Genomic DNA, 18,767 nt, shown 5'->3' with positions numbered 1-18,767 from the left:
GCGACGTCATTGGAGCGTCAGAGCCGGTGGTTGTAGGCACACATATCTGCATCAAGTCAGAAGATATAGGCCAAAAATACCAGACGTATTACTAGCTTGCCTTCAAAATAAAGTGACAAAATGGTTCATCATAAGGAAGAATTGGGGCAAAAAACACTTCTTTTCATGCAAACAAAAATATATCACATTTATTGGGAAAAACAGGCATGATAAAATAAAGTGGTAACCAATCATTCCCTCACATATGCGTCACGACTTTTTACTTTGAAAAGATCAACCGGAAGTACACTTTTATTCTGCCCCTCTTGACTGTGGTGAGGCAGTTTTGGGAGCGCACAATCTGATGATAATCGCAGGTGGTAAGGGTTACAAATCCGCGAAGAAGCGACAGAAGCAGGTGTTTGCTAGTATCTGGCCAAGCAATTTTTATCTGGCTCAGGTTTATGATACAATCATCGTTCCTGGGTCGACGTTGTGTTTTTTTTATTCTCCCCCTTGATGATCCACAATGCGGTCCTCGGCTTGGTTTGTCGCCAATTGCGCTCTCGTCCTCTGCACACTCGGGTTGATTGACGGGGCCAAAGGACAGCGGCAGTGTAACGAGGTGAGAGATGCCTCAGTCGATCAATAAGGCTTTCATCCTGTTTCACTGATTTTGCTTTTATTGGTAAAACTCAAACTGCCGGGGATGGAAATTGGAGAAACGCACAGATAAGGCTGCTGTGGTTGCACACACTGACAGTGAGTTGGTAATCCAGTAACCACATCAAATTGATGACACGTTTCCGGGCAGATGTATGGTATGATGTTTAAAATCGTCATAATGCAGCAGGTGGGAAAACAACCTTTTAATCATTGCTGTCTTTGTAAAGATAATACATTTGAACGACATGGGGGAGCATGAATCACTGATGAGGTCTGGGGTATGTTGAACTTCACCACTCAGTGTTGTTCAGGCTGTTATCAGTTTCCTGCATGGACTGGCCTTTCCTTCCCTCTGGTCTGTCTCAGCTCAACACCTCTGCACTCCAGGCTGGCAGCTCAGTCACACAGCAGACAGTCCCAAGATACAAGAGCAACATTCCTTTAAATGATTGGCTCAATCTCTCTTTTCACACTGGCTGAGAGATTACTGCAGCTATAAAGTGCTACATTTTCTGGGATGACAATATATGACATCAGAGCTGAGATCTATGTTTAAATCTCATGAAATGCATTCAGAAGTAGAGATTCTCTAGCTGAATTATGGTGTAAGATGAAAGTCTACCAGTGTCAGTGATTGACAGCTCTTGTATGAGTCACAAGAGAATTCAGAATACAATCCTATTGTAAGAACAATTATGCTCAATTCGGCCTCTTTTCTCTTCATCAGTGTGACTGAGCTCTTTCTCCAGACGAGCCACCAGTGAAGATAATTCCACACACATCAGCGTGCATGCGCTGCGGTGTCAAAATCTGGTTTGGCTCAAGAAGCAACATTATGTAAAGTGTCAGAAATTAGGCCACCCTCCTAAAATGGAAAGATGGAAAGAAGCTCCTTGGAGGCGAAAACCTCAAGCTAATGGTTTTCACTCCAGACCACAGATTCAAACTATAAAACATGACTATCAAATGTCTTAAATGTTCATCCTGAAAATGTGGAAAAGCTGCTGGTTTGACTCCTCTTTCTGCTGCTATTCCCACTGTTCCCATCGCCATGGAGACGGTATGTTGTGTATCCAGGGCAGGAGAGTGGTTGTGGCTTGAGAGATAACGCAGCGTAGCGGGCGGTCATGTTTTGTAAGCCCTGAGCAGCTGGATACGGAAGTTCATTTCAGTAGCTAATGCAATAGCACTGGCCATTTAAATCTGCTCTGATGCAATCTCAGCCAGAAAGAGATGACTCAGGGCTCTGGTGTGGGTGAAGGCCTCTTGTGGTGTGATGTTTACTGACCTGCCTCTGGCCTACATTTGCTTATTGTTTGTGTCAAAGACTGTCGTGGCAACTGATTTCTTATGCAGATGTTTTGTGTGTGTGTGTGTGTGTGTGTGTGTGTTGTGTGTGTGTGTGTGTGTGTGTGTGTGTGTGTGTGTGTGTGTGTGTGTGTGTGTGTGTGTGTGTGTGTGTGTGTAATTGGCAGACAGACTACTACTATGAGTACACAGAGTGTGACAGCACAGGATCTCGCTGGAGGGTGGCCATCCCGCGGAGCCTCAGGGCCTGCACTGGACTACCACAGCCAGTACGCGGCAGGGAATGCAGTAAGTATCGGTTTGGTGTGTGTGTGTGGTAGTGAAAGTTGATGTGTGTATATCATCTTCTTATCAGAAGCCTGGAATTTTCCGTCACTCCAACATGACAGACCCTGTTTGCCTATCCTCCAACCAACCACAGAGAAAAGCCATAGGTCAATATAATCTCTGAGCAATACACTGTCACGTAATTGCTCTTTGCTCAAACATTAATGGGCCTCGTTGTCACTCACAATAACTGTATGCGTCTAATATGAGGCTCAGTAACTGACGACAGATGTTGTGATTCCTTCAACATCTGCCACCATCATAAAATATGTCCAAATAGGGCTTCTTAGTTATAAATGATTAGAATATAAAGACAGTACATTTCTTGACTCAGTGCTTTTGAATGAGCACAGTAATTCAGAGGAAGTTGGCAGTTGTTTTTCCGAGTAAGCATCTGCTAAGCAAAACGTGAGTCACAGGGAGTGTTAAATATTTCTTATTGTTGAGATGGAGGTACTAATGGACATCTTAATTGTTGTGAAAAGTCCCTTATCATGATGAAGCCGTGAAGCAGACTTTAGTTGTGTGAAAGCGCACTAAAGTTCAACAAGGTGGTAAAACAAGTTTGTTCTTTGGTAGACTCAAACTGGTTTTCCCTCGATGTCACAACACCACTTCACTTATGGCTAAATTGAGATTATCATAGGTGAATTCTGTGTGCAAGATCATTTAAAGGTCACTCACAGAATATGGTGCATGTTAATGGCCAGCTAGCATCTTCTAACATAGATATTTTACATATGTATAAACTGCAAAAATGGACATTATTCTCATGAAAATAATGGATTGTTGTGATGAAATGACTTGTCCTGAAGAATGTTTCATCCACATTGCATGTAGTCATTGTCATCTTCATGTGGTTTACCTGAGTAAACCTAAGACTCTTAACACCTTTTGTTCTTTTGACATTTTTCTGTTTCCCTCTTCCTCCTTTCACTGGAAGAACACTAGGCACTTGTCTCCTCAGTAATTGGACAGACTATCTTGCATAGGATATGATGATTGCACCATAATGCAGAGGTCTTCAACAGGCGGTACAGTACCTCCGCGAACCCTAGGGGGTCCGCGGAGGTACTGTAGGGGGGTCGAAATTTGTCAAATAAATAAATATTATTTTTAAACAATCTTTTTCCCACAAATTTAAGTGTCTTTAAATATACATTAACATGAATCCAACATATTGTAGCGAACAGATAAATGGAGGCTTTCAGTCAGTAATGTAAGCCTTCACATATGTATGTATGTAAGAGGTGTGTGTGTGTATATATATATATATATATATATATATATATATATATATATATATATATATATATATATATATATATATATATATATATATATATATATATATATATATATATATATATATATATATATATATCACACATCTATCACACCTACAAGCACTACCTGCTGTGTCCATTAACACACACTTCTTACCCTGACAGTGTGCTACACTAACTGTCTACTCCCTCACATTTTACATGGGTTGCTTTGAAGCATAAAGAGGCATCTCATCTGCATTTCACCAGGTATGAGGAAAAGCTGACGCAGGCAAAACACTGGCAGATGCAGAAGGGTTGATAGCTCAGTAGGAAAAAAGTGCAGAAGCAGACACAGTGGCCCAATTTCAATCCGGCCCCTACACCCTCCCACTCCGTGACGGAATGAACTCTGTTTGTAGTCACACTCGCAGCTGAATGAGGCTCCCTTTTTTAAGGTGTGTGGTGTAAATAAAGCGGTAAGCTTCGGGACGAACTTCGCCCTCTCTGGCAGAAACAGGAACTGTCGCCGTAAGTTTTTGTAAACCATAGTTGCGCATCAGCATCTCCCAGAAGAAATTATACAATTCCAAATTCTTTAGTGGCATTTTGGAAACTCTTCTAAGTCCCTGTAAATATACAAAACTGTACAATTAAATGAACACATACCGTTTTCCAGACTTGACATGGGTATATTTGATCTTAAGAAAAAATACAATGTAACCGTTTTTTTTTTTTTGTTATTAACATCTGTATGACAATATTAAATGTCTCTTTATTTGCATAAATTACTCGTAAATGTTTGTACAGAACTATTTTTACACAGTTTGTTCCATGACGGACACAGACAGCATTGCACGTGGTCAGTAAGGGCAGCTGGTTGAGTCGGGATTGATGCACACTTGCTGTTGGAGGGTTTTATAACCCACTTCCACTCCCCGCTAATTGGTTTGGAAAGGCACTTAATATGGCAGACCCTCCGAGTGAACGAGCAAACGAAGTGTAAGAAAGATAGGGAAAGAGCGTAGGGGCCGTATTGGAATTGAGCCAGACTATAACAGGATGTAAGGATTAAGTTTCCTGATCACTGGGGCTACATTATACTGAGTGTGGCCGTTCTTTGTCATCTTTAGTCTGTGCCAACCTATATTGTGTGTATGATTTTTGGCAGAATGCAAAGAAGGTTGGGGAAATGACTTGTATATGATTTTTTTACACCCCTCTGTGCCACTCTCTGTGTCTGCCAGCTTTCTCATGCGAGGCTGGGGAGTTCCTCGAGATGTCTGCTCAGGAGTGTAACCCGTGTGCAGCAGGAAGCTACTCCCTCGGCAGCGGCATCCGCTTCGACCAATGGGATTCAATGCCTGCTGGATTCAGTAGCCTGGCAAGCTCACTGGAAAACAGTCCCCACGGAGATAACATGCTCACCTGCAATAGGTGCGTTGGTAGGACACAAGAAAAACTGAAAATTGGACTGTAAGTGAAAACATAATTATAAATTTGTTTTCCTTGCAGTTCTTCCTGGTTGCCTCAAGGAAACTATCTGGAGTCCAACAGGGACGAATGCACAGTCTCTCTCATCTATGCTGTTCATCTGAAGAAACAGGGCTCTGTCAGCTTTGAGTACCAGTATCCAGACAACAACCTGATGTTTGAGTTCTTTGTGAGTTCCAAACATTCATTATGTTTTTACTTCTAGGAAAATGATATCCGTTTGTCAATCTGTTGAAATGGATGCTGTCTGTGTGTACACAGTGTGTTTGTGTATACACTGCCAGTGAAATGTTTTTGGACACCCTGTAAACTACTTCGGTATTTCTTTAGTTACATTTCAAGCTATTTACTCAATTTTACTAAATTATTATTATTTACTAAATTCCCCAAAAATGTAATGGGCACAATGCTAATGTTAATGAAAAAAGGCTCAATCTATAAGAAATAGCCTCAGATTGTCACCACTCTAATTAAATGCATGAACCAGACAACATATAGACAACACATACTATGTTAGACTTAAATCTTTGTATTTAATAAACTGTTAGTGTTATTGCTATTATCAATGACTACATTCATTTAGGTGTACCAGTTTCAAGGCCCTGGTATTGTGGATGCTGGCTCACTCGCTGACGTGGCATACTGCATGGATATTTCAATAGAACAGAGCTGCAATTAACCCTAGTAGTTGCCCCTGTGCTTTTGTCTGCTGTGGCAAGTCAAACAATGCATTTCTTAATTAGTGCCTAATTGAAGGCAGTTGTGCTGGAAAGATTGAAGAGTGGAAATGAATCAAATATCTGTGATCTATAGTAAACTGAGTGAGGGGACGATGGAGCGAGAGATTGGCCGGAGAATCGGAGCAGCGGGGGCGGTACTGCAGTCGCTTTACCGCACCCTTGTGACGAAAAGAGAGCTGAGCCAGAAGGCAAAGCTCTCGATCTATCGGTCGATCTTCGTTCCTACCCTCACCTATGGTCATGAAGGCTGGGTCATGACCGAAAGAACGAGATCACGGGTACAAGCGGCCGAAATGGGTTTTCTCAGACGGGTGTCTGGCATCTCCCTTAGAGATAGGGTGAGAAGCTCAGCCATCCGTGAGAGACTCGGAGTAGAGCCGCTGCTCCTTTACGTTGAAAGGAGCCAGTTGAGGTGGTTCGGGCATCTGGTAAGGATGGCACCTGGGCGCCTCCATAGGGAGGTGTTCCAGGCATGTCCAGCTGGGAGGAGACCCCGGGGAAGACCCAGGACTCGGTGGAGAGATTATATCTCCTCACTGGCCTGGGAACGCCTTGGGATCCCCCAGTCGGAGCTGGAGGATGTGGCCCCCGGAGAAGGGAAGTTTGGGGTTCCTTACTAGAGCTGCTGCCCCCGCGACCCGACCCCGGATAATCGGTAGACGATGGTACACTTCTTGTACATCAATATTTTGTACTGTGCATGAAATGAATATTGTATTTTATAAAATACTACCATACAAGAGGTGAGAGTTTCAACTGATGGATGATGCTGATTTGTGTGTGTTTTTAGATCCAGAATGACCAATGCCAGGAGATGGATCAGTCTGCTGATAAAAAGTGGCTCAAGCTCACCAAACATGGTGAATGGGAAACCCATACGGTAAGTGTTGCATGCTGTAAAATGAACAATAGCCACGGGAGTTTTATCTTTGGCCTCCTAAAATAAAAGTGTTGAACTCACATGGAGCAGTAACAAATGCGTGGATACAAGCAGCAAGCCTGTTAATACACAGAAAGAAGTTTGCTTGTTATTGTCTCCAGTGTTTTTCCAGTCACACTGTAAAACAAGTTGCTATTATAGTTCAGTTCTTGCACTGTGAGTAAAAAAATGGCAATTAGTTGTAATGTTGGGAGCAGTATGTGGAGCTTCCTAAGAGCATAATATAGTTTTATTTTCTTCTTTAGCTTATGGTCTAGTTTAGTGAAATAAGTATTTATGTGGACTAACATGTGGTTCTATTTTCTTTAGATTGAACTTGATGGGTCCGAGGAAATGTTTCTTTAAGATGATTAATTGAAGGAAGTGTAGCTCTGCATAGGTAGCATATGTTATGACGGCATAGTTTTGTGTCAGTTTTACTTGCATGCTTTATACAGCAATCCAATTACATTGTTCTCTGAGTAAGCCAGTGATGCACATTGAATTAATAAATGATTATTATTAAACTATTTAAAGTAGAACATATTCATTCAGTTACATAAAGTTATTATCCTATGTATTAATGCAAAGTAATTGCTGAATATGTACTACTGACTGTTTATTTTTAGATAATAATTTCAGAGTCACCATATGCAGTGAAGGCTCTGCGCTGGCATAGTGGCTGATCTCATTTTAAGATGGCACATCATTAACTGGAGCTACTCAAAGCAAAGCCAGACTTATGCTCTCTTAAACACTGCACTGGCTGTGTTCATGCCTCAGCTTGACTCATGATACATGACATCTTGTGTACTCTAGGTGAACCTGAAATCTGGTACCAACATCTTGTACTGGAGGACAGGTGGGGCCCTGATGAGTACCAAAGGGGCGAAGCCGGTTTTGCTGAAAAATGTTCAAATTGAAGGTCAGTAACACAAATTTCCATCTCTTCTCCCAACTTCTCACTGAAATCAATGAGAGATCAATACACTTATTACATTTTTCTTTTCATTCTCTATCTGTCATTTCCCTATTACCAGGAGTTGCCTACACTTCAGAGTGTTTCCCATGTAAGCAGGGGACTTTCAGCCGAGTCCCTGGCTCCACCACATGTGATCCCTGTCCTCGGGACACCTACGCTGGCCACGGTGCCAGCTCCTGCACCCCCTGTAACACTACCACTCAGTATGCAGGTAGAAATGCAGCATTTCAAATCTACCCTAATGTTGAATCTTTGGAAGAACACAAAGAAACTGCGTTGCAGTATTCAGTGTAGCATAAGTGTGATCAGTGCTGCTCACATCAACACATAACACAGCCAAAGGATAGAAAACAAGCGTGTCCTATTTTCAGCCACTTTAGTCAATCTTCAGAAGAAGAAACATGCTTGTTAGTTCGGTGCAGAGGGCTTCTGTGATCGCAAGGGAGTAGCAGATTTTGGCAGACGATGTAGCGTGTGTGCTCTTTTATTTTTCATAAAATCACTATATCACTTAGATTCGACATATTTGTTTTATAAAATGCTATTTCTGAGGAAAAAATTGATATGCTCCCTGGTCTATTTAAGTATGTTTCTCAACAGGGATTTACTAGAATACATTCCACATGTAAGGCAGTTTCATTACTAGTTGAAAGGCAATGCCAGCTATTCAAAGTCAACAGAAGGGAATAGATTGATTATAATAACAGAAATTTGACTGACCTGACAGTTTGTTGATATTTTAACGTGGTCTAATGAAATGACTGCTTTTTTTTCTTCTCTTTAATTTGCCTTGATATAAAGCGTCTTCACATTGGCATTTTAAAATTCCTCATATGATGCTGTGAATGCATGTCCTGTTTAAGAAAGTCACTGATAAGTGACTGTAAAAAGTATTCAGGACATATTACATATTTAATTGAGTACACCTCTTTATGCATATTGTATGATTCCTTTGCTTCACTCCTGCCAAAACGCTCTTCTTTAAGAGCACAATATTCTTTTATTCCTCATCCTCCTCCTCATGAATTCTTGTTTTGTCATGATTGCTGGATGTCTTTTTATGTGTTAAGCTTTCTAGTGTCTTTGAGAAATATTATTATTAATAAAGTGCTACAGTATTTGTGGGATTCTGTGTAAATTCTGAAAATTATTCCACAATTCCTCTTTTTGCCAATGTAGTTATATTTTGCCTTATCACCATTTTCCTTTTCAAGCCGAGGGATCCGGTTTGTGTCAGGAAAAACCTCCATGTTCCAGGAAGGACTATTTCCAGATCCACACAGCATGTGATCACGAAGGCAAGGTGAGAGAAAAGAGGCCGCTTCTAGATTAAATGCCTAGAGAAATCCCATTCAGTAATCACAGTTTCTGATCTTGTCCATCACCCTCCATCTCTGTGTAATTTCAGACGCAAGTCATATATAAGTGGATTGAACCCAAAATCTGTCTGGAGGGGGTGACTGGAGCCGAGTCGTTGCCTCCAAGTGGGGAAAGGCAGCCCTGCCCCCCCTGTAACCCCGGTTTCTATAACAATGACACGGCCACCTGCTCACCATGCCCACCTGGGACCTATTCTGATGGGATGAAATGTACTGAGAACTCTTGATTTATATTTTACTGCTCCCTGCTTTTTTTTTTTTTTTGTCCCTTGAGTTACTGGTCTGTGTGTTTTCCTAATTCTGTTTTCTTTTGTGCTTATCCCCCAGCATGTAAGCGATGTCCAGCAGGCACTGAGCCCACCTTGGGTTACGAGTATAAATGGTGGAATATTCTTCCTCCAAACATGAAGACCTCCTGTTTCAATGTGGGCAACTCCAAATGTGACAGTATGAATGGTGGGTATTTTTTCCAAGATGTATGCGCTTAATCACTTCCTTGATGAAAGTAAGTGTGAAGATTGATACCACTCTCATGTGTGTATGATAAATAAGGAGCCAACATCATGAGATGGTTAGCTTAGCTTAGCACAAAGCTATAAGGAGACCCTGGCTCTATCTAAAGGTAACAAAGTCCACCTACAAGCACCTCCTTAAGCTCACTCATGTTATATCTTGGATTATTTCTTTGCCGGGGGCAGTAACTTTACGGAGTCTCCACTGGCAAATTCATGGTGACAACATCACTCCAGGAAGTTACTGCGCCTTGCCAAGAAATAGTCTGTCACATAGCCCCCAATAAACCCACAATACTTTTTAGACTTGAAACTAAGGACTGTCTCCCCTTTCCCAGTCTTTGTGCTAAGCTAAGCTAACTGGCTGCTGGCTGGCTCTAGCTTTATTTTTACCAAACCGACATGAGAGTGATATTGATCCTCTCATTTGATTCTCTGCAAGAAAGCAAATGAGCTTATTTCACACATTGTTGAACCTTTTTAAGTCCTTTTTAATGAGGATGACTATTCTAAATGTATCTTTAAACAGTTGAGTAATGTGGTTTTGTCCTTTTAGGCTGGGAAGTGGCAGGTGATCACATCCAGAGTGGAGCAGGAAGTTCTGATAATGATTATCTCATCCTCAACATCCATGTTCCTGGCTTCAAGTAAGTATAGTCATGTTGTGTTTTTCAGTCTCCACCACTCGCGTCACTCAGCGGTCCGTTTCTTTTTGCTGTAAATAATTCCACTCTTCTCTGTTCGCGTCTCCCCCCAGGCTCCCTACGTCCGTGTCGAGCCATTCTGGGACGGAGTTTGGTCGCATCACATTTGAATTTGAAACTGTGTGTGTAGCTGACTGCGAGCTCTACTTCATGATGGTGAGAAGAGCTCCTGACACATGTTTGCTGCCACATACACATAGTTATGTAGGTGATGTGGATGTGAAGTGGATGTGTCTTTGTTTAGGACGTAAACAGGAAGAGCACTACGGTGGTGGAATCTTGGGAGAGAACAAAAACGAGACAAACCTACACTCACGTCATGGCACAGAATGCCTCGGTTTCCTACACATGGGCTTTCCAGAGGACCAACCAACCTTCAGATGTAAGTATGAGTTAACTGCTTTTATTTGTATTCACATTAGGTAATATATAATGTTTAGTTTTTACAATCTTTATTATTGTTCCGTGTGCATTTTTTATTTTCAATCAAATATTTTGTAAAGCAGTTTCTCAATAATGTTCCCTATTCCCTAATGTCCTAGACTAAATAAATTCTTAGTCTGTTAACACTCAAACAATTTTGACGTCTAATCAATTAGTTGATTTATTTAATCGATCAATCTATAAAAATCTGAATTTTGTTACAAGGAATCTAGCAAAAGCATGTGGTCACACTTTTCTTGGAGTATAAATGGACCGATTGGCTGACGAATTGAGGGGACAACCCTACTGTGCTCAGCTGTTGAGGTCAGGCCACAGACCCCGGATTAGGCCACAACCTGACGTAATCGCTCGTGGATCAACCTTCAACATCGTCTTATGTCCAGAAACAAGAAAACTTCCTGACAATTTTTCAGAGCACATTTAAACAGCAACTTCAACAGTTCAGTCTTGTAAATCTACTCCACACTTGGTACACCTAACACTCCCTTATGTTGGGTGTGAAAGATACTATCTGTCGTAGTGTTGGTGTTTAAACCAAACCACAAATCAAACAGACTTTGTGGTTTGTTTTATCTCTGTGCTTTCTTAGGTCTTGAGTTTGAATCATTAACTTGCTCTTTTTAAAGCACCTGTTTTGCAGGAATGAGGGCATTTCAAGTGAGGGCAGAACTACATATTGGTACTAATACTGTATGTTGCGATCCACTTACCCTACTTGTGTAGGGGTTAGTGTTAGAGTCTCTGGGAAAAAAGTTACTTTTTACTTTTTTTTTTCCGGTGCTCTCTCAGGTACGCCGGTATGTCAATGACGTGGTGCGAATCTACTCCATCTCAGTAAGTAACGCGATTGATGGGGTGTCATCTGAGTGCCGGGTTTGTGCCCTCAGCACCCAACCCTCCAGCTCTACGTGTGTGCCGTGCCCCCCTGGACACTACATAGACACGCGCACCAGCCAGTGCACAGAGTGTCCACACAACACTTATTTCATCCCTCACGCCCCGCCGGGCCCAGGCGCCTGCAAACACTGCGGACCGGCCAGCAGCAGCGACAAGGTTTGTTAGTGACGGGGAAAGAAAACAAGCCAATCAGTCGTTTCTGGGAACTTAAAAAAAAAAATGATATGACATACAACCATAAACTGTTTTCCTGTTTCCTTTTTTTTTTTTTTTTTTTTTTTTTACAGGACCACAGTTTATGTTACAGTGACTGTCACTTCACCCACGTAGAGGGCAATGTCACACTGACTTATGACTTCAGCTCCCTCGGGTCTGTAGGATCCCTGATGAACGGTCCGAGCTTTACCTCCAAAGGAACTAAATACTTCCACCACTTCAATATCAGCCTGTGTGGAGGAAAGGTGTGAAGAGACGAAAACACACACACGCGCATAGAAAATACAATCAAATGTTTCTGTGTGTACATGTAATTCCCTTGCTATTTGTTCTTTTTCTTTATTTAAGGGTCAGTTGGCAGTATGCACAGACAATGTAACAGACCTATCCATCACCGACTCCCAGAGAGAGAAAGGCGAAGGAGCAAACGCTGTCAAGACCTTCATTTGTCAGTCAACAGTAATCCCAGCTACTGGACGAGGCTTCCACACGGCGCTCTCCTCACAGTCCATTAACCTGGCTGACACACTACTTGGTGAGCATAAGATGCAGACAGTGGTAGTGCAGAGAGCTGCATTTCTTGTGTTTTCTATTATTGTCATTGCTTTATAAGATAAAGATGACAAGAAAAAAGGTTGGTCAGATTCATGTTCAGAGAGAAAATCAAAGCTACATTGATTGTACATACACACAGTTAATCAATATGTCTCTGTGTATTATTAAATATATTATTAAAGGAGTGACAGTTGACAGTACACTTGATGGAATAAGGGCGAGACCAGAGCTGTATCCCCAGACCTCCAAGAAAGTCCCTGATGTCAACTTCTACTACAGGTTCCTCTTTTATTTCAGATATATTATTTATATATATCTTTTTATATATATTTTGAAGCTGTAAAGATGTAATGCTCTAAGGCTCTGTCGTGCTTTGTGTGTTTTTCGTTGCTAAGGTCCTTGGAGGCGACCTCATCTTGTGAGTCAGGTCGGAGCGCAGTGGTGACAGTACGCTGTAACCCAGAGAAGAGCACTAAAGGAGAGCTCTCAGCTCCGAGGTACTGCAGCTCTGTCACTGCTTCTCCCATTCTCTGTCTAATATCACATGTTGCCCTTATGTATGCTGTGATGTGGCGCAGAAGTGACAGCTCATGTTTGGCTATTACAGTCAGTGCCCTGCAGGAACATGCGACGGCTGCACCTTTCACTTCCTATGGGAGAGCTCAGGAGCTTGTCCTACATGCACAGAGAGAGACTACCATCAGATAGAGGGAGCTTGCAAGGGAGGACACCAGGTGTGTGTGGACATTGTTGCATAAGTAGTGGGACAGATTTGTTTCAGTTCTTGAGTAAAGCGCATTGGATTTGAAATGAAACAATGCGCTGTCGGCTTTAATTTCAGGGTGTTTACATCCACATCCCATTGACTTTGAAGAATTTGGAGCCTATTTTATAGCCAAAATGGATGCAAACACCCTTTTTAAATCTCAGCCAGCACTTTAACAGTCTTGTTTCGTCTCAGTCTCCAAATACTTACAGAAATGTGTATATTAATTGGCTTATTTATTGGTATATGTGTGTGTGTATGTTCATCCTCAGGACCTGCTGTATGTGTGGACTGAACCAAAGCTGTGTATGGGAGGTATGACTTTGCCTAAAAAGAAAACGTTGCCATGTGAGGGTATGGAGTTCTGGGTACGGCTCGGTGCAGGGCTGGGAGCGTTCACTGCAGTGCTGCTCGTCTCCCTCACCTGCTACTTCTGGAAGAAGAACAAAAGGTACAATTCCCTGTTTTCGTCCTAAACGCTTTTCTTTTTTCTGTTCATATCCTTTCTTCTGTCTTTCCTTCCTTTTTTATTTTCCTACTCTCCAACATCCTTCCTGTTTTCCTTCCTAACTGTATCCCTCCTTATCTGTATACCTCTTTCCCTAATCCCCCTTCATCCTCTTCATCCTCTTCCCCCTGCCTCTTTCCTTCCTTCCTATTTTTTCTGTCTTTCCTTCCCCCATACTCCAGACCACCTCTTCTTTTCTTCCTTCATGTCTACCATACATTTTCTTCTTTCTTTCTTTCTTTCTTTCTTACTTTACTTCTTACTCTCTTCCAAACTCATGTTGTTTGATCTTATACCTCCTGCGATTGTTTTCTTGTCGCATCACAGTTTTTGTCAATATTCATGAGGACAACATTAGGTTTTTCCAAGAGTATTGATTATGTCGCTTGTCTCGTTGCTAGGTTGGCGTACAAGTACTCCCGGTTGGTGATGTCTGCCAATAAGGAGTGTGAGATGCCAGGAGCTGACAGCTGTGCTGTGATGGAGGGAGAGAACGAGGGAGACATGGAGGATGAAATTGTGTACACAAAACCTTCACTACTTGGCAAACTCAAAGCTATAGCATCCAAGGTGAGAGTCACAGCATCATTGTTATTTTACAGTAAGTCAATCTCACTATAGTACAAGGCTTTTTAAGTTATTGAAAAATGTATGGTTTTGTTCTTGATTTCAGGGAAACGGAGAGCACTATGAACATGTGCAGCTAAACTCATCTCAATCGAAAGCATTGGTATGGAGCTAGAGAAGTGGTTGGGGGGGGGGGGGAGAGATTGGACCCTAAAGAGACTTTCCACTGAACGCCCCCTATAGCTAACTACCCTCTTTTGTGAGCTTTAGTATCTGGAATACCAACTGTGTGTACATGCGCGCATATACACACACGTCATGCACCTAGAGCCAGGTTCAGAGAAGTCGCACGAACATGGTGGCCTTAAAGCTCGGTACGACAGAGCCGTCCAACTCGAAGCATTGTACTGTGAAGCAGGTGTGTGAGATTGACACCTCCTGGTAATGTTCTCATTCAAACTGATGTCAGAAAGGCTAGAAGAGCTCAGGGTAAGATAAGGACCTCTTTGATTGATGTTTTGTTTAGTCTGTGTAGTGTCTAATGTTTCTTTAGACAGCCATGGTGTAACTTGCATCAGCATGGTGAGTGCGTGTCATCTTACACAGACTGCTATATTCTGGCCATATTAAGGTTTTTTTCACATGTTTGTTCTTTTGCTTAGTTGAAATTGTTGTATTGAGGAGAAGCATTCTGCTGACAAATTGAAAATGATGATGTCATATTATGCGGAAGAGGTTGTGATGTTGACTGTCCATGTATGTCAAATAAATGATGATGTATTTATGTATAAGTGGAGCCCGTTTGATTTGATTTCCCTTGTCAACTGATTATTTTCAGAAATCTTCTGAAAGGATTTAGCTCAAAATGTGGGGACTGAACTAAAAGTCCACTGAACAGTTCGGAAAATGCAGGGAGACTACAATAACAATAATAATCATAAGCCAGTATTTAACTTTAACATATACTACATTTATAAGTACATTGACAGGTTTTCCTTTTTAGTAAGGTCATTTATCATAATTGTTCTTGTAACTGTTTCTTATACTGTTTGCCTAACATCATAAGATCATCTTGATGGCAATGAGTTATCTTCAAGATAAATCACAATGGTTTATGATAAGAAAAGCAAATGCACAAAATAACGGATGGACGGACAAACCCAAAACGATGCAAAAAAAAGAGAAAGAAATCCCCGATAATGAGCCGTTCTTTCGACCAGCTCTCGTAAAGGAACAAAACAATAAAATCTGGCTTCTTTCGAAGAGCTGTAATTCCTGTCACTACTCCCAAGACCTCACATTGCTCAGCTCTTTACTACCTTTTGTGGGATTTCTGACAAAAAAGTGCTAATTTTTTTAGATTTAGCGACTGTTGGAGCTCATGCTACTACCTGCTTTCATCGAAAAAGAGTTGGCAACATTGGCTGGGTTTTTTTTGGTTGGATAATTATAAAATAATCTAGTTTACTCTTGCTGGTTTCTCATCGTAAACTTCTCAGGGGATTTTATTGAAATAACTGTTTGATGTCCAAAAAGGTAAAGGTTTGCAATATTTTAATAAAAAGCTAAGATTAGAGAAAAGTCCAAAAAATGTATAACATTTTATGCAGCCGTATTTCTTTCTTTTTTTTTCTTTTCACACCTTTTAGTTATCTCACAACAATTTGGGTTTATCTTTTCACCCTATACTCCACAACAGTAAACTGCTACTTACACATTGCTCATCAGTATTGGCAATCTAATAATGTCACTGATAATAATAATAATAATAATAATATATTAGTTACTGGTGTCATTTTTTTGTCAAGTACTTTTACTTTTGATACACTAAGCACATTTTGCTGACAATACTTGTATGTACTTTTATTCAAGTAGATCTTAAATGCAGGAATTTAACTTGTAATGTGGTATTTTTGAATTGTTATATTGGTGCTTTTACTAAAGTAAAGGATCTGAGTTCTTTTTCCACTACTGCCATTTAAACACGCTCACTAATAGTTTAATAGTGAGGACATTCCTGGCTGTTTCCATCATATGTATGATTGTTATTTGTGTAATGCCCTGAGCCCACCACCAGAGGGCGACCACAGCCAGGCTACAAGAAAAGAGTCAACATGTAGTTCTGCAAAGTAGGAACTGTAGGAAGTATGATGGAGCCAGAGTTAGAGACAGGGGCAGGAATTACCTGAGAACATTGAAGACCTGAAATATCTGCAATATGTTCATGAAGTGAATCAACAACCTGACAGCGTAGGACAGAGAACTACTAAAAACGTCGCCCTAACTCTTTCTTTCTTTCTTTTTTCTTTCAGTCTTTTTTGAGGAGATTGAACGTACACACAGGGGTGCATTGTCCTAAGGCAGTGAGTACTCCAGTAGATGGTTTAATTGGAGTGCCATCACTTAGGGAACAGATTGTGCATGAGTGTTAAAGACGTCTTTCAACATTTGCCAACACACTCTATGAATAGAGCATGTGTGTGTGTGACGGTAGTGATGAGGGGCTGTTAATGTCGACAAAGACACAAATCTACACTTGTTCTCGACGTTTAGATTTTAGCTGAGATTTATACACACCGAACCACCTTTTCTCAGCAGGACAGACATGGACACAGAAAGATGAGCAGGCGACACCAGCTTTTTGGTTGTTATTTATTATGATGTCATCACAGCCTCTTTATTGCACGCTTCATAAACACGAAACTATTGCTTCGATTGAGCAGTTCAGGGTTCAGCTTGACCTCGGCTTCATTTTGCTGCAGAGATCTTGTCTTGATTCAAAGCCTTGAGGCCATGGACACATTCTGTTGTATAGCAGGGGGCTTACAGCACAGAGACCTTTGTAGAACACATGGCAGTTGGCAGAGGCTGTATAGAGGAACAATGTCCGTAGTGGAAAGCTGTTTGATTGAAAAGGATATTCATGGCCAATTAAAGAAGCTTCCACAGAGAGTTAGTGGGTACATGACACGATAAGCTGAGTACAGTGGAGTGAGAAAGGTAATGTATTTCAAAGGGATGCATTTTCTTTACATGTGAGTCCCATTTTCATTTTCCCATACACTCTAAATCCTTTATCTACCTTCCCCCTTATCCCTTCTCCAACCTCCTCAAGGCCGCCTCGTTGGCATATGCTGCAGTGGGCACCCAGAACTGAGGGCTTCAGTTTAAGTGTGGGCTACCAATCGGCTGGTCTGGCTTTAGATGGTCTTGGCTGAGACCAAAGTTTCACACATAGAGTGAAGATGAGGCGGGGAAACAAGGTGGCGGGGAAAGGTTCAAGGGCTGAGGGTTGAGGGAGAGAGAGGGTCAGAGGAAGAGTGTGAGACCGTTGTCCGAGACTAGTCCCCTGGACTAAATGAGAGGAGAATCGGGGTTAAGTGCTCTATTTATGCGGCCATTAAAAAGCTGAGCTTGGAGTACTGGGCCTTGCTGAGCCAAATCCCTTCAGTCACTGCCAATTTGAATCACAACCAGCAACCCTGTTTTTACTCTTTCTATTCCTCGTCTTTCGCCCTCTCCTCAACCCTCCTCCCTCCTCGCTCTCCTCGCAGACAAATAGACATTCCAGCAGCGGATGTGGCGGTGGTTGTCCATAGCAACCTGCCATGTGGGGTGTATCTTGTGGGAGCAGGACCACTGAGTGAATGGCTAAGCCTTTTGCTAACAAAGACTGTGAATCTCTGAGATACTTTGAGCTTCCATAGAAGCGCTGTGACTTCTGGGCTGTGGGAGTGCTTTACATAATCCAGCAGCAGCTCCCTTCTGCTCTGCCACATCACTCACTCCTCCTGCTCTCTGCACCTCACACACACACGCCCCAATGTAGGTCGGCTTGGCGCATCCTCTACAATTCTTTCAATCTATCATTCAGTGTGATAATCACAGGGTGCTGTAGGAGACCGGCTGTGCCAAGGTGTAGACCAGTCAAGAGATGAACGTTCAACAGTTCTGCCTGTACATGCATTTTAACACGGAGAAACTACTTTTAAAATGCTTTTCTGGGGAAGCAGATAAGTGATTCTGATCACATTATGTTAGAAATATCAAGTATAACAGTCACACTTTATTTTGGACAGCATATTATAGAATGTAACCATTTAATATCCGTTTATTAATAATTTACTAAATGCAATACATTCTTTTTATGAGAAGCCCCCCTTTAAAATAAATTATGATGTAGCGCTAAATTATTCCATTAATTTAGGCTATTTAGATTCTCACATAAAAACTTTATTCATGTTTTTGTAATTTATCCGACCAACCTCATAACTGTCACCCAGCAGAGAGTTTGTCATATTTCCAGCCACAGTTTGATGGGATGTTTTGATAAATGTTATATATGTTCTGCATATGAGTTCTACTCTAACATCCCTTTGTTAGATGATAGGATCTGCCAGCAGCTGACATCGTGTGCTCTGCTTCCTCTTGTGAGCCTCTCTGGGACTGCCGAAGCCAGCTGCTCCACTGTGCCTCTCAACGTCAACACATTTAACACAGAGATGTAAACTGCACACTTCAATAAGTCAACAATTCAAT

At 41.6% G+C, this 18,767-nt stretch overlaps 2 protein-coding genes across 5 annotated transcripts in view; one reads left to right on the top strand and one right to left on the bottom strand.

Moving 5' to 3' along the window:
* Positions 1–322: 322 nt before the first annotated feature.
* elapor2a (endosome-lysosome associated apoptosis and autophagy regulator family member 2a) lies at positions 323–15,024 on the top strand. Its single transcript, XM_029434657.1, has 22 exons — positions 323–604; positions 2,121–2,241; positions 4,793–4,982; positions 5,061–5,208; positions 6,570–6,659; positions 7,518–7,623; positions 7,739–7,891; positions 8,895–8,983; positions 9,089–9,269; positions 9,387–9,515; positions 10,128–10,218; positions 10,329–10,431; positions 10,520–10,657; positions 11,509–11,772; positions 11,904–12,077; positions 12,181–12,367; positions 12,570–12,666; positions 12,783–12,884; positions 12,995–13,121; positions 13,426–13,604; positions 14,063–14,231; positions 14,335–15,024. The coding sequence occupies exons 1-22, from the start codon at positions 509–511 to the stop codon at positions 14,401–14,403; spliced, it is 3,003 nt and encodes a 1,000-aa protein (XP_029290517.1). The 5' UTR covers positions 323–508; the 3' UTR covers positions 14,404–15,024.
* A 1,839-nt stretch (positions 15,025–16,863) lies between these two features.
* The window catches only part of grm3 (glutamate receptor, metabotropic 3), a 43,134-nt gene continuing 41,230 nt past the window's right edge, over positions 16,864–18,767 (bottom strand). For all 4 annotated transcript variants that reach the window (XM_029433557.1, XM_029433556.1, XM_029433559.1 and 1 more), the window contains one exon: positions 16,864–18,767. This exon is cut by the window's right edge and continues 1,756 nt beyond it. The gene's annotated coding sequence lies outside the window, so the exon portion shown is untranslated.

Source organism: Cottoperca gobio, chromosome 6 (assembly GCF_900634415.1).
Source record: "Cottoperca gobio chromosome 6, fCotGob3.1, whole genome shotgun sequence".
Taxonomy (NCBI): domain Eukaryota; kingdom Metazoa; phylum Chordata; class Actinopteri; order Perciformes; family Bovichtidae; genus Cottoperca; species Cottoperca gobio.
Note: the sequence above shows the minus strand (reverse complement) of the source record. Positions and strands in the feature narration are given on the sequence as shown.